The following is a 16,773-nucleotide window of genomic DNA, read 5'->3' as shown; positions in this document are numbered from 1 at the left end:
GAGCCTCGGCGGGGCGGCCTCTTCAGAGCCGCAAAGTTTGGCTGTGGCGGCAAATGGGCTTGGGCGGCTCCTCGGCGGGTGGCGGTGGTGGCCGTAGCGGTTCCTCCTGGCCCTGTTAATGTCGGGGCCAGGCCCGGGGAGGATGGCGCCCTAGAGCCCGGCCTCGCTGGGGTAGGGGCGGGAGGGGACGGGGTGGGCACCGGCCATGTCGGAGGTGACCCGGAGTCTGCTGCAGCGCTGGGGCGCCAGTTTTCGGAGAGGCGCCGACTTCGACTCTTGGGGCCAGCTGGTGGAGGCGATAGACGAGTATCAGATGTGAGTGACTAACCGCGGGAGCGGGCCAGCCGGGCTCCAGTCGGCCGCCTCCCCCTTTCTTCTGTCGGTGTCTCTTATCTCTATCTGCAGCCAAGGCTTCCCAGGGTGGGGCCCCCGCAGGCACTGGGGCTGGGATCGCGCTGGCCCCGGACGGGCTGCCCTGGAGACGACGGTCCGCTCGCTGGGCTTTGGCGCCCCTCTCCCCCTCCGCCGCCACAGGGCCAGTTCCATTCAACAGGTAGCCTCTCTTTCCTGGGGCGCCCGCCCTGGCAGGCTACCTCTGTAGTTCCTGTCCCCCGCTCTGCAGTCGGATTCCTTTCCTCCTTTCCCCCGCCTCTCTCAGGTTGCTGCCCCTCAGTTTCTTTTCTAGAATCTCTGAGGGATACTTGTGTGTTCCTCGCCCACGTTCCAGGGATGAGTGGCCTTGCTCTGCATGGTGCCTTCCTCCTCCCATGTGTAGGACTGGGGGGAACTGGGGGCGCTTGAAAGGAGGGGGCGCCCCCAGGAAGCAGCGAACAGGGGCGCCTCACCAGCCAAGGGAAGGGTCCCTTCTGGCGCCCCTTCTCCACCCCTCTTTCTGGTGAGCAGTGTTTTCACAATTCACCTCGATTCCGTTTCGGTTTCTGGGACTGTTATTTGCTTGGCTGTGTGAGTCCCACCCACCCCCTTGCTCGGTTGCTTTGGGTGGAGTCCGCGCAGGATGTGAACAGAAGAGAGCAAACTGAATTAATAGACCACGCACGGGAGCCACCACTCCCTCTTTGGGTCCCTCCTCCTTGTCCTGTGTCTAATGTATAGCCGTAGGGTACTTTGTGAGTACCAGTTTCTTTGATCTTTGACCCGAAGTCGGATTTCTTATAGCCTTTCTGACTCCCCCCCCCAAAAAAATTTCAGGGGTGTTTTTTGAATTAAAAGACAAGATTTACGTGTATATAAAACCTTGCTTAATTTCTTGCACCTTTTACTGAAAATAAGAACTGCCTGCTAAAATGCCATTGTTTGCAAACTGTTGCCATTAATTTACTTCTTGGTTAAAAGCAAGTTATTGTTTGAGGTGTTACTGAGTATGAAACCATGTGAGTAAAATTCCCCCCCCCCCCAGTGTCTTCTGGAAAGAATATACGGTTGAGACTTGGAAGCTTTAAATTCTTTTTCCTTTCCCTACAATAGTTGTTTTTATCTGACCATTAATATAATTTAAATGTGCAGATGTGTTCTACCCTCGTGGTACTGGCTTGTAGTTTCAAAGAGCCCTGAAAACAACCGTGCTCTGGGCCATGCTGCCAAGTATAACAAGTACTAGCGTCTGTCTTGCATCTTCACTTGACTTCACTCGCTCCTGCAACTACTTAGTGAGAACGTTACTCTCATTTTACAAAATGAGGAAACTGAAGCTCAGGTTAAACAGATTAACAGGGGTCATAAAACTGCTGATGAAATCTGGGATTTTTTTTTTTTTAACTCCAAATCCTGACTGCTCTACGGCATAGTGCTTAAGACACTTTATTTAACATGCCGTGTGTAAGTGAATTGGACAAATGAGAAGGTTTCCTTCGTTACCAGAGAACATATCTTAACCATACCATAGCCAGTTAGCACCTGTGTATACTCATTCTGCCGGTCAACTAGAATCATGTACCCCGAAATGTAAAGCTGCCTTCACTTGCGATGCGGTGGGACTTAGCAGCTGTTGGCACTCAGCTGCAGACTTCACAATGGAAAGTGAAGAATACCATGTCCAATTGAAATTCAAAGGAAAATTGAGTATGCAAGCTGTTTAGCTGGAATTTCTAGAAACATCTCAATGAGAGTAATAGCCACATACAAATCTATTATTGGACCACAGTACTAACCTTTGAACTTCATGATTCAGAGAAGTTCTCAAATTATAGAAACTGCCAGTCTCAAATCAGAGGAGTAATGATTGGCTTAAATTTTGCAAACACATACGCTACATATAAAATGAGGTTGCATTTAAAATTAATATATTCAAAAATGAAGACAAATTGTCTTTTTTATTTCAGTTATCTGGGAGGAAAGACTGCAGAAAAGAAGACCATTGGGGGGCCAGTAAATACTGTAGAAAGGAGTGGACAGCATTTAGTTGACAGCATTTAGTGACAATTGAGAGTGAAGGTGGAAGAGTCTAGGATAATTAGCATTTCTAATTGGGTAGGCAGCAGGACTTTATGGTCTTGGAACACACAGGGAATTTATAGGAGAGGGGATATTGGGGAGGAAAGAAACATGTTTATACCATCACAATGTAAGAATACTGTAGCTTAAACATTCAGCGACAACAAGAGCAGAGGATGTAAAGATGTGTAGATTTGATTCCTACTCTCAAAGCCCTGAGAGTCTAGTGGAAGATTTTAAAGTATTTGGGTTTTGCTATTACAGAAGTATGAAAAGAATATATGTTACCACACTGCTTGCTGTTTCCAGTAGTGTGCTTCTGCCTTAGGGCTTTTGTACTTTTTCTGGAACATTCCTCTCTTCATTATCTGCTTGGGTCGCTTGGTCACCTCCTTCAGGTCTTTGTTCAGGTATCTTCTCAGTGAGGTTCTCTCTAGATACCTTGTTTAAAATTGTGAAACCTGTTATCCACCCCAGTTCCCTCTACCTTAGTCTTACACATCCTAACCGACCCCCCCCCAATCCTGCTTAATTTTTTTCCGTGGTATTTATCACCACCTAAAATACATTTTACAAACTCATTTGGTTTATTGTCTCTTTCCCCACTTGAATGTAAACTCTGAGAGGGCAGAGTTGGAGGTGTTGTCTTGTTCTTTACTATATACTTAGTGTCCTAATGATGCTAGGCTGTTATTAAATAATTGTTTATTTAGATATTTTGTATTCTTTAGAATGAATATAGATTCAGAAGTATGCTGTGGGAGCATTGAGTTGATATTAAAGTGCTGTCGGAAGGCTTAAACGAATATGTCAAAACTAGGATTGCTAGCCAAAAGATACGTGGTCAATTTTAATTCCATGAAGCAGACCAGATCTTTCAGCAACCTGGGGATACATGACCCCAAACTTACGGTAGAATGGTATAGACTCTGTTGCTCAGAATCAGATGCTTCACAGGATCAATGCCGAGGTATTAATCTAGCACACGGATGCTCAAAAAATACTTCTTGAATGAGTTTGAAGACTGAATAATATTGCTCTTAATCATCTTTATTGTGCCTTCATCAGTGCTTCTCAGAGTGGGTCCACAGATGGGTACTGGTCTGCAATGAGGTAGAGGAATTGAAATTTAAGATTTAGAAACTTAATAGCAATTCGACATCTTCATGAGAGTTTTTATTATATTTTATGGAAGTGTTAGCTTGGAACAGATTGGGGAAGGAAACTAGTCCTTCAGTGCAGATAGTTTGAGAAGCACTAATTTCTGTCGTGGATTGTTGTGGGGTTTCTTTCAGTCACTTGTTTATGTGTTTAAAGTATATTTTAAACTCCCTCTTGAGAATAGTGCTGTTTGACCTGTAGGCATCTTTGTGGGATGAGATTATTCTCTAGAGACTATTTGAGAGGTTTCTCACCTTTCCTAATAGAATGTCAACTCTTTTAGCTGCTCATCTGATATCCAAAGCATGCGGATTGTCCCTCAGTGGACAAAATCATGTCTCACTTTGTCTTAAAATGGTGCAATCATTTATGGATTTAGGAAATTATTTTTTTCACCCAGGTCTTTAAAATAGTTTTTAAAATAGTATGACTTACATACCATGGAATTCACCCATTGTACATCTTCAGTCCAGTGATTTTTTTTTTTTTTTAGTAAATTTACCAAGTTGTACAACCATCACTACAATCAAATTTTATAACATTTCCATCACCCCACAAAGATCCTTTGTGCCCATTTGCAATCATTCCATATTCCTGCCCCAGCCCCAGGCAACTGCTAATGTATATTCTGTCTCTGAAGATTTGTCTTTTCTGGACATTTCATGTAAATTGAATCATATAAAATGTGATCTTCTGTATGTGGCTTCTTTGATTTAGCATAATGTGTTTGAGGTTCATCCACGTTGAACATATATCGGTACTTTGTTCCTCTTTACTGCTGGATAGCATTACATTGAATGGATATACCATGTTCATGTATCCTTTCACTAGTTAAGGGACATTTGAGTTGTTTCTACTTTTTGACTATTATCAGTAATGCTCTTGTGAACATTCACATGTAAGTCTTTGTGTGCACATGTATTTTCATTCCTTTTTGGGTAGATACCAAGGAGTGGAATTTCTGGTTCGTATGGTAAATTTATGTGTACTTTTTTGGAGGAAACTGCCATGTTGTCCAGACTGGCGATACAGTTTTATGTTTCTATCCGCCGTGTTTCACAGTTACTGCTCTCCATCTTGATGGCATTTGTCATCGTCTGTCTTTTCTAGTATCGCCATTCTAGTAGGTGTATAGTGTACTTCACTGTAGTTTTAATTTGCCTTTCTCTTATGACTAATGCTGCTGAACATCTTTTCTTATGCTTATTTTCCCTCTGTAAGTCTGGTTTAGGAAATGTCTATTCAAATCTTTTGCCCATATTTTAATTGGGTTGCTTGTTTTTTACCTATTGAGTTTATAAGGGTTCTTTATATATTCTGGATACACGTCCTTTGTCAGATATATGATTTGCAAATATTTCCTCCCAGTCTGTTGCCTAATTTTTAAAAGCAGGATTCTGTTTGAATTTAACATCCTTGTCTGCTGACTGTTAGCATTTGAGCAGTTTAGAGCTACCCCCTTTCCTCTGACAGCGACCCTGCTTAGGTTAACAGTCACTTTTAGCATATTATGTGTAGAACTTTTCAAATAAAGAAACTGTGCCACATTAAAACTTCCCTGAGATTGGGGATGTGTAGTTGACTATCATTAAATATAGACTATAATTCCTAAAAGAGAACTTCATATAAGTGGTAGGCCAGCAAGAGTTAGAAACCAAGTGCAGAGCAAGGACAAGGATAATGGCTATGTCTGTTTCTATTTGTGCTTTCTCTGTATAGAATCCACAAAGAGTGGGTCTCTAAATGACATCATAGGATGATATCATGGGGTTTCTACCTTTTGAGGTAAAATAAATGGATGCACACAGTTTAACATAGTGGAGTGATTCCTGGCAAATGTCAACGATTTTATGTAGGAGTTTTCATATTTTATGATAAGGAGGATGCATACCTTCATAGATTGGATGGAGGCCATCAAATATAATGAACTTTATACCTGATCTTTAAAGACATGATTACATAGAATAGAACTCTCATCTAAGACGTTTTTTTGGAGACTCCGTGAACTGTCTTTTGCAGTGGGCTTAGTAGGAAATCTAACACTTGCTACCCTTTGCATTCTTGCTTCCATTCTCCACCCAGAATAGTATAGTAGCTTGAGAATTACGGTTTTAAATTCCTTTGCCAGTTACAAAAAGTTTCATCAAAGAATCTCTCAACTCTTTGGGGTCTTTTTCCTGCAAAAATTTCTAAAAATTGAGATAAATACCACATAACATAAGATTTCTCATTGTAAAGTTGTACGGTTTGGTTGTTCTAGTATATTCACAGTGTTATGCAGCCATCACCACCATCTCACTTCAGAACATTTCCATCACCCTCAAACCCCATACCTGAATCAGTCACTCTCCACTCCTTCCTTACCCCAGCCCCAGGTAACCACAAATCTGCTGTCTCTATGGATTTATCCATTCTGGACATTTTGTGTAATTGGAATCATATGTGATTTTTTTTTTTTTTTTTTTTTTTTTTTGCATCTGGCTTCTTCCATTTAGCATAAGGTTTTTGAGGTTCATCTGTGTTGTAGCCTGTATCAATCTTCATTCCTCTTTGCGGCCAACTCCTGTTTCATTGAATGGATGCACCACATTTTGTTTATCCGTTCTGCAGTTGATAGACGTTGTGGGTGTTTCCATTTTGGGCCGTTATGCATAGTGCTGCTGCTGTGAACATTCGTGTACAGGTTTTTTTGTGTGAGCATGTTTTCAGTTCTTGGACTATACCTAGAATTTTGAAATTGCTGGGTTATATGTATGGTAACTCTATGTTTAACTTTTGAGGAACTGCCAAACTGTTTTCCACAGTGACTGCATCATTTTACATTCCTACCAGCACTGTACGAAGGTTCCAAATTTTCCATATCCTTGCCAACACCATTATTTTTTTCCTCTCTCTTTTTTAGAAATTGTACCCATCCTAGTGGGTATGAGGTAGTATCTCATTGTGGTTTTTTTTTTTTTTTTTTTTAAAGATTTTATTTATTTATTTGACAGGATAGAGACAGCCAGCGAGAGAGGGAACACAAGCAGGGGGAGTGGGAGAGGAAGAAGCAGGCTCATAGCGGAAGAGCCTGATGTGGGGCTCGATCCCATAACACCGGGATCACGCCCTGAGCCGAAGGCAGACGCTTAACCGCTGTGCCACCCAGGCGCCCCTCATTGTGGTTTTGATTAGTATTTCCCTAACGACTAATGATATTCATGTGCTTATTGACCATTTTTATATCTTCTTTCCCCCTGTTCGTGCTTGCTCACTCCCTGTCTTGCTTGCTCTCTCTAAAATAAATCATCTTTAAAAAAATGTTCAAATTCTTTACCCATTTTTAAATTGAGTTATTTGTCCTTTTATTGTTTCATTGTAAGAGTCAATCTTTGAGCTTTTGTTGTCTTAGAAACAGCTTTGGGGGTGCCTGCGTGACTCAGTTGGTTAAGTGTTCAGCTCAGGTCATGATCCCAGGGTCCTGGGATCAGGTCCCACATCCTGCTCCTTGCTCAGCGGGGAGCCTGCTTCTCCCTCTGCCCCTTCCCTTGCTTGTGCGTGCGCACTCTCTTTTTCTCTCTCTGTCAAAATAAGTAAATAAAATCTTAAAAAAAAAAAAAAAGAGCTTTGGATCCTTACTGTTGAGTTTGGACTAGTAACACAGATCCATCCTTGAAAACTCATCCAAGGCCTAACTGCTCTTTTTAAGAATGATAATTGGGCAAACAGTGATCTTCAGGTCTGATTGGTGGAGGATTTTCTTTATTTTTCATGAAAAATATTTAGAAAAGCATAATTTAATAGACTTATCATTTTGTCATGGCTGTTATTTGAACTAATCTTATCAGCAAATTAATGATAGACTGATAAAGTGTCTCTGGCTGGTACTATTACTGGTGCTCCCTGGAAGTGTTTAAGCAAAATCTGGGCAACTGCTTATTGGCTTGTTAAAGAAGAAATTCATGCACACGAAAGAAAGTTGGATTAGTTGCCATTTGAGATTCTTTCCAGCTCTAAGATTCTGTTTTTACTGCCTAGAGCTGAAATTTGTCCCAGTGCAATGGTATAAAAAGTATTATATCTTATTTTCGTTGTTGTTGTATTGTTTGATTCTGATGTAGATTTATACTTTGAAAACACAGCAAAATATTATTTTACTTCATGTCTGTTTTTTAAAAGATTTAAATTACCTCACCTTGTTGTATTTGGGGTAGTTTGCTTTCCTTCAATTCTAAAGAACATATTTTTTTCTTCTTACAGATTAGCAAGACATCTACAAAAAGAGGCCCAAGCGCAACACAATAATTCTGAATTCACAGAAGAACAAAAGGTACTATAAAATAGTCTCTCCGTATGATCAGATTCCAAATGAAAAGAATTCTGTCTTTCAACCCATTAAGCAAAAACAACAGAAACTGTTATAGTTAAGTACAAAGAATGACACTGATTATGCTCTGGGGACATAAAGTGATCTCTGAGAGATAACACATGATGTACCACTTAGTAACTTTCTCACTTGATGAATTTCTCGACTCAGCCATTTAGACTTTAACTTTAGTGGAGACTGTCTACACTCTGGGAGAGGGGTAGATTCCAGAGGCTGAAGTTTGTGAGTAATTATGTCCACCTTCAAGACTTATTTAACTCTGAATTTTCTTACTCCCTTCCTCCTCTCAAAACAAACACAAAGCCAAGAAACAAAACAAAACCCCCAAAACCATCACTGAAAAAAGTTAATAGTAAAATTATAATTAAAAAAAAATAGTTCAAGTCAAGAATTTGGCATAAGAATCCATCAGCAAAATAAATGCATAAGGTTGTAAACCGTCTCAGTGGTGCTCTTGAATTAAGATTTTAATGTGTTGAGTCGATGCCGTGGACTTTTAGAGATTATAAAAAGTGGGATACTTTAAGAAGCTTTGCTTTCAAAGAGTGAAAAGAAACAGAAAGAAACAAGTCCCATTTTTTCCTGGTGCAGAGTATCTAGTGTTAAGTCAAATTTTAATCCTGTAGATAATGAAAAAAATTACTGGGTCAGTTTTTCCCTCATCTCTTAAGAAAAGACATTGTGAAAACTATAGTGACTTAATTTGTTTTTATTAATTCTTTTTCTGTACAAGGGATGGGAGTGGTTTTTTGCACGCGTTTTAAGCCTAAAATTTATTTTAGTCCTTTTGCCTGTATTCATTTGACTCTTACTTATAGGCGTTTGAACAGATAAAAACCCTAAAGATTAGGGTTAGCTATATTTCTCACGCAAGTCAGTATGTTTGCATTTTAAAAATACTTAGGGGGCGCCTGGGTGGCACAGCGGTTAAGCGTCTGCCTTCAGCTCAGGGCGTGATCCTGGCGTTATGGGATCGAGCCCCACATCAGGCTCCCCCACTATGAGCCTGCTTCTTCCTCTCCCACTCCCCCTGCTTGTGTTCCCTCTCTCGCTGGCTGTCTCTATCTCTGTCGAATAAATAAATAAAATCTTAAAAAAAAAAAAATAGTATCTGCATCATCTGTACTTTTTTTTGTATTTAGAAAACAAAACACGTTACTACAATTTACAGGTGCATTTTTCTTTTTTCCTTTATAGTTGTTAATGTATGCAGTAGATTTAGGAAATTTAGGATTTGAGTCCAGGAAAGTAGTTACCACAGAAGAAATGATTGTTTTGCTTGAGGAAAGGAACAAAAACTATATGCTTTATCACCTCTATAAGATTTGCGAACTCTAGGAAATGATTAATAAGTGATCAGCTGGCATCACAAAATTAATTTTGAAACAATCTCAAATATTTGAGTATGCAAATTAATAGCTGACAAAGTGTGTTACGCATACAGAAACAGATGAAAGCTTAGGGAAGTTTTACAGTTTCATGACCCCCTCCCCATGCTTGAATCACCTGTTGGTCTTGCGTTACTTACGTGCTTTTTCACCAGCGCCTCTTGCGTAGGTATAGGACCTGTGAGCAATATGACCGCAAATAGTAGGTGAGTTGACCTAAAATGTTTTTAAATGCCACCAAGAATGAGCTTTGTCATACAATGATTAACAAGAAAAAAGAAACTTTTTCTTAATTTTCTTTAACTTTCTAAGGCTGAAGCTGATGTTCGATGATGCTTTTTATTCTTTAGTTTATAGCTGTTCCTTAGTAGCCACCGATGCTGCCTTTTTTTCAGATTACACAGAAGTCCTGGGAGGCAGCATGACCTAAAGGAAAAGCCTGAGGTCTGGAGTCAGAAGACCTGGTCTTGAATCTGGGCTCTGTGTTGCGGCCCTAATTTCCTCATGTATGAAATGAGGGATTCGATAACCTTGAATGATCCTAAAAGATAGCCCTACGTCTTCTAATGACTTATACCTTTGAAGTTTTCTGTACCTCCTCCTTTCCTGGAGGCCTGATTTCTGAGGTATTTGTTATTTATAATACCTGCCTAGGGGGCATTTGTGGCTGCCAGTTGTGACTACAGAGGGAGCTTGTGCCTGCCTGCCTATTCCTTGGGCTTGGAGAAGGACCCCCAATCAGTCTGTACTACATTAGGAGCTTAAGGCAAGTTGTGTGCATTTACAAATTTAATTTTCTTAAAAAATACAGGTGAAACATTCACAATGGGCCAAACAACTCATACTGACATATAGACCTTATTTTTGAATGTCACCCAAGGAAAAAGTTAAGAGGCTCCAAGTTAATAATTAGGGAACAGAGATTTCCCAGATGTGATCTGGGGGAACACTGGCTCTGAAAAATTAATAGGTGTTATTTGAACAGAGAGTTTGTGGCTTGTCAGGGCTATTAATATGCTAATGTGTATGTTGAAGTAAAACTTTGGGTAATGGAGTGTTTCTTAAATTTGTTTGCTTTTGGAGGCTGCCCCCCTCTTCCCTTTATAGGACACCTCATTGGGCTTAGTGTTCCGAAGAACACGTTATGGGAGATTTCGAAACCAACTGTTAGGTCTGCAAAATTAATTGAATGCCAGACCTGGCCTATAAGCCTAAGGAGAAGAAACTCAATTGCATTTTCAGGAAAATGCAGAATATACCTTATATTATTCTAAGCAAAATTGTTCTTTATGTTTACTATTTTGAATTTTATTTTTTATGCTTTTGCTGTTCTCAGTGTTTTTGTAGCAGTGACAAATCTTAGAATTATGCTAACCGTTCATAGTTTGTGAGACTTTGGAAAATTTTTTTAAAAACCAATATTTCAGGGGCGCCTGGGTGGCTCAGTCGTTAAGCGTCTGCCTTCGGCTCAGGACATGATCCCAGTGTTCTGGGATCGAGCCCCGCATCAGGCTTCTCCGCTGGGAGCCTGTTTCTTCCTCTCCCACTCCCCCTGCTTGTGTTACCTCTCTTGCTGGCTGTCTCTCTCTCTGTCAAATAAATAAATAAAATCTTTTTTAAAAAAATGAAAATAAAAACCAGTATTTCTTTATGAAGATTTTTACTGTCTTACAATAAGCTTTGAAAAATAGTTGATGAATAAATGCTTTGTTGGGTCTTAGGTTATTGATATTTATTCATATATAATTATTTAAGATCAGAGAAATACTAATTTTTGAGAAAATAACATACACATGTTAACAGTATTTATTTTAAATCTAAACTCTAGAGCAGAACTACTGATCTCTCTCAACTTTATTAATTGGTGATTTAAAAAAAATCTTCACATGGATTTGCTATTCATAATATTCTCAAAGATTTCTGGTGGAAAATGAGAACGTTTAGGACTCTTATTTGATCCTCCCTCATGATTAGTGGACTTAGTTCTCATTTCAATCCTCAATAGTTTTGTCATTGTAACAACTGAGTTTAGTAGCCAAAGAATAGCTGCCAAAAGCTTTCATTCCATTAAATTCCCTACTTTGGTGTCGTCGTTTTTCTCATGTAAGTTTCTGGACAGAATGGAACATCCTGTCTCATGATGCTTAGAAAGTTTTTCCCTGTTTTGAATCGAATTTGGTAGTAATGAGAGTTCCAGCACTATGTGCTTGTTTTATATTTTATAGGTTCCCCCTTTCCACTGTCTCCCCCGCCTTCCTCTTTTTTCTCCCACCCGGCCTCCCCCCTGCTAGAGAGTAGATGACTGGCTGTTTAAATAAAAAAAATTAAGTCTGGATTGAAATGGTACTATTTTATGTGTATTTTTTAAACTTTTTCCTGATGTAAATTGAATATATTTTAGCAAAATTAACTTGGCTCTTTGTTTTTATTCCATCCTCTCCTTAGTTGCTGTTTTTATTAATTTCTCTACCATTGGCAAAATAAAATAGCCAATATTCTGAAAACGAGAACATTTTCCATTTCTGTACCATATTTTGCATGAGCAGTTGATTTGAATGAGGTGCTAATAATTTAAATCTTTTAAAACTAAACTTCATTTACCTTCAGTGCTTAGTCTTAATGTACATTGGTTAATAGTATTTAATACCTGGACACAAGCGACCTTGTGTTGCTTAATCATTTTTCCTAACCATTTGTTTTTAAGAAAGGTGACACAGTAACAGTAGCAAGCACTTGATTTTGACATCAATAAATGCTACATGTTTTAAAAGTCATTGCTGCAGCTGAAAATGATAGTGTTTCGCTCCCTTTTTAATACTGATGTTGGGTGTGGTTCCTTAAAGTAGTTATGAATAATGCCTATTGGTATTTTGCCATAGTTCAGTATTCTGTGTAAAAAGCTGTTGCTTCTGCTTAACTTGCAGAAATGTTTAAATTTAAAATGGGTTATTAGTGGAATCGTAATTGTTAAACTACATTTTATCTTAAATGTTAACAGCCTCAAATCAAATGGATTTCATAGTAAATGAAAGAAAGGGAGTTAACTAATATTTCTAAAGACTTACTCATTGATACAGCTCACTTAATACAGAATTCTTTTTAAAAAGCATTTTTAAAAGAACCTGAAAAGTATGGCCAAATGGTATTAAAATAAGTATATCGGTTTATTGTACATATTACTAGTGTATGTATAGAAGACATGGGTGTCTAGGGCAAGCTGCTTAATAACTCTCTTCAGTTTTCACTTTGATAGAATGATTGTCTCTAACTCAGGGTTATAATGAAGATTATATGAATTAATGCTTATAAATCACTTAGAACTTGAGTACTTAATAGCTGTTAGCCATTACTGTATTATTGTATTTATGTTTTTATAAAAAACTTTATAGTTTATTTATTTTGTTTTATTTACTTATATATTTAAATCACTTAGTTTTGTCAGAATTGAGTGGTATATTTGAACAACAATGGGAATATTAGATTTTATGTAGAAAAGACTCTTGCTGGTTCCTATGCAGTAGCTATTTGAGAGAGTAAATAAATATCTGAGTTATCTTGAGTCCTTTTGAAGTTACTAAATTTAAACGTAATTTTTAAATGTAAAATTTCAGAATAAAATTGGATATTTTCTTAACTGTGATATTGGGATTAAAAGGAATTTTTAAAGATTGTGGAGATAGAGTGTTACTTATTCCTTGGCCAAGGGTCCTGTCTGGGTCAGGGGTGGTTGGAGTTGGCTACACCAGCTGTCGATTGTCAGTAAGGTAATTGCATAATGCCTCCTAGCCTGAGTACCAGGGGCCAGGACAGTACTTGTTACTCTCCTTTGCTCCTCGTTTATCTTATAAAGAAAGGGAAAATCCAATTTACTAAACCTTTGCAAGTGATCAGTACGTGTAGAAAAAAACATGTCATTTTTTCCCAAAGAATGTTTCATGTGAAGGTATTGCAAATATTGTACGTGAATCCTTCACTGTTATGGTCTGCATTTATTCCTAATAAAAACATAAGAAATGCCCTTCTTTTGAAGGACTTCAGAATGTCAATGGGCCTAATTCAGCTGCCTGCTCTTGTAAGATATTTCTTCTGTGGGTCTCCTCCTCTTTATTTCCATTCTAGTAGTTCATGTTCTTGTTCTGATTCTCATTTACCCGGACAGCTGGAGTAACCTGACTGCTCTTGCCTGTAGTCTTTTCCCTTTTCTCCCCCAACCTATGGAGACCATTGTCATAACAGTCTTCCTAAAGGTCAAATCTGATCATCATTCTTCTATTCAAAAACCTCTGTGTAATTTATTGCTAAAGTAATAACAGATTCCTCAGCTAGTCATGGAAGGTCCCCTTCAGAAAGACCACTGCTGCCCCCAGCATACACACACACACACACACACACACACACACACTCACATTCACACTCACTCTTCACTTTTCAAACCTATATCCCTCTGCTTTCAGTTTGAGACTTTAGACAACTGAACCGTGACGGTTTTCTAAACTCTTCAGTTTTACAAATCCTCCCAGTCACTGGGGCTTGATTTCTTTTTTTCTTTTTTTTTTTTTTTAAAGATTTTATTTATTTATTTGACAGAGATAGAGACAGCCAGCGAGAGAGGGAACACAAGCAGGGGGAGTGGGAGAGGAAGAAGCAGGCTCACAGCGGAGGAGCCTGATGTGGGGCTCGATCCCATAACGCCGGGATCACGCCCTGAGCCGAAGGCAGACGCTTAACCGCTGTGCCACCCAGGCGCCCCTGGGGCTTGATTTCTTTTTTTTTTTTTTTTTTTTTTTTTTTTAAAGATTTTATTTATTTATGTGACAGAGAGACAGCCAGTGAGAGAGGGAACACAGCAGGTGAGTGAGAGAGGAAGAAGCAGGCTCCCAGCAGAGGAGCCCGATGTGGGACTCGATCCCGGAACGCCGGGATCACGCCCTGAGCCGAAGGCAGACGCTTTAACGACTGCGCTACCCAGGCGCCCCGTGGGGCTTGATTTCTAACACAGATCCTTGCACTGTTTCTTCAGAATGTGTGATGGTTCACTTTGCTAAAGCTTATAAGAATCAAGGCTCTCTCCTTTGTATTACAGTGATTTTGTAGTCTCATCGCACGTAATAGAACTTGAGCTTGTTAAAAGCAAGGACTGTACCCTATCATTTATATCCATTTTATAGCTCATGTAAGACAGATCTGACTATAAAACTTGCCACCATTCATCACAAGTATTGATTTTGCTAAGTATTACGTACATATTTAATGAGACAAGTCAAGATTGGACTTATGTCAAAATTAAATGATACTATTTCACTTGCTTTCAGATATTTTTAATTTTAAATCTTTTAGCAAATTTCAGGCATAATGGAGATGAAGAGAGGGCAAAGCTTGGGAGGGAAGATGTTGGAAGACCTTTTCATTGCCCTTTAAATAAATCTAAAGCAAACTTGATTTAAAATTGGTCATGGTACAGTTAGGTCAGGAGAAAATATAGACTCACATTCTCTCCCTTATCTTAGCCCTTTGCCTCCTGTTTTTCTTTAAAATCTGCAAGATGCTTCGAAGAAGTAATATTTAAAAAAATTATAGATCCCTTACTAATAAAAATTAACTCCATGGTTTTGACAACTAACGCTTGCAATATATTCAGTATTTATGGCTTTTTCTTTTTCCTACAGAAAACCATAGGCAAAATTGCAACATGCTTGGAATTACGAAGTGCAGCTTTACAGGTAAACACGGTTTTTTTCCTGCTTTTTAATATAAGAAAAAATCATTATGAGCTAGTCTAATAAACCTTAAGCATTAATGCTAAAAGCAGTATCGTCTCAGAAGAGATTTCCAGCAATAGGAATTCATGGGTTAAGCTCCTATTAAAAGATTTAATTCATATTTAATAAACTGTAGAGAGAAAAGGTATAACTTCAGTTTTTTGTTATTTTTAGCCCGAATGTTCCAAAATACAAAAACAAATAAAAACCAGTTTGGGACTTTTCATTTTCTTTCTTTCTTTTTTTTTTTTTTTTTTTTTTTTTAGATTTTATTTATTTGTCAGAGCACAAGAGGGGAAGTGGCAGGCAGAGGGAGAAGCAGGCTCCCCGCTGAGCAAGGAGCCTGTTGTGGGACTCGATCCCGGGACCCTGGGATCATGAACTGAGCCAAAGGCAGACGCTTAACCAACTGAGCCACCCAGGCGTCCCGGGACTTTTCATTTTCTACTCTGAAAGCATGAAATGGATTCATTTATTTTGTCCACTTTTTGAATATTTAGTTCTTACTACTTAAAAGACATAGGGGGATAGTGAAATGTTTGTAATAAAAAGATGTAATATGCATATTTTAAATTCAGTCCACACAGTCTCAAGAAGAATTTAAACTGGAGGACCTGAAGAAGCTAGAACCAAGTAAGTTTTATTTTTTATTTTTGGTGGTACTCCTTTAGAAAACTAATCTCTTATAGATATGAAGATTATTAGCATAGATGCTTATTCATTTCTGTTCCTACCTAGTCCTATGTGATTTTTTGGTGCTTTTATAATTCCTGTAATATTTATAGTAATTATTATTCTTTTCACCATTATAGAATATGAAAAATTATTTGATTCCAGGTTCTCCTTCATTCATATGTTTCAGCCTTTGTTTTAACCACTTTAATAAAGCTATAATTACTTTGGTAAACATTTACAGTAGACTTTACTGGAGAGTATAAAGTTACAATTATTGATGCCCATTTATCCTTCATGGCCTCAAAAACTACAGTCCAGCTGTTGGTGATGCTCTACAAAAGATTCCCTTGTTGTCCCCCTTCTCCTGTCTCTTCTTGAAAGCTTTTTTGAAGTAAACAGTTGCTTCAAATGTTTTGGTGGTTGGGATGTGCCAAATAAGATTTTCTTATTGGTTCACATGAATGTTCTCTTAGAAGAATGTTTTTTTATTGTTCATATGAATGTTCTCTTTGCAGAGTAGGAAAAGGCACAAGTACCACAGTCCACCATATTTTCATCACCCCAGAAAGAAGCCCTGTCCCTGTTTAGCACACACCTGCTTCCCCCACTCCTCAATTCCCAGCCCTAGGCAACCATTAATCCACTTTCTGTCTTGTGAATTTGCCTGTTCTGGACATTTTGTATAAATGAAATCTACCACATATGGTCTTTTCTGACCTATTAAGATTATTTTAAGAAAAGCACATCGATGGCTTATAAAAAAGATTAGCCACAGTGAGGATGTCTGTTTTGTAATGGTTTTAAAGATTATAATGTTCAATTTTTTTTAAATGATAAGAATAATTAGGATTTTGGTTTTCTAGTCACTGCTTTCCATTAGTTTTTTTGTTTGTTTTTTGGTGTTTCCAAATAAAATTTTAGAGTGTTACAGATTTCTTCTGTTGCCTTATAGGATCTTTCATTGATTTTAATG

At 38.5% G+C, this 16,773-nt stretch overlaps 1 protein-coding gene across 1 annotated transcript in view; it reads left to right on the top strand.

Annotated features, from left to right (window-relative positions):
• Positions 1-16,773, top strand: part of AIDA (axin interactor, dorsalization associated) — a 35,667-nt gene continuing 18,894 nt past the window's right edge. Inside the window, exons 1-4 of the mRNA XM_026517287.4 lie at positions 1-315; positions 7,852-7,921; positions 15,033-15,086; positions 15,704-15,758. Of these exons, the coding sequence (XP_026373072.1) occupies positions 206-315; positions 7,852-7,921; positions 15,033-15,086; positions 15,704-15,758 (289 nt within the window). The 5' untranslated portion in view covers positions 1-205. The remainder of the gene's footprint in view (positions 316-7,851; positions 7,922-15,032; positions 15,087-15,703; positions 15,759-16,773) is intronic.

This window comes from Ursus arctos, unplaced genomic scaffold (assembly GCF_023065955.2).
Source record: "Ursus arctos isolate Adak ecotype North America unplaced genomic scaffold, UrsArc2.0 scaffold_2, whole genome shotgun sequence".
NCBI lineage: Eukaryota > Metazoa > Chordata > Mammalia > Carnivora > Ursidae > Ursus > Ursus arctos.
The sequence above is the reverse complement of the archived record's forward strand: the minus strand, read 5'-3'. Positions and strand labels throughout refer to the sequence as shown.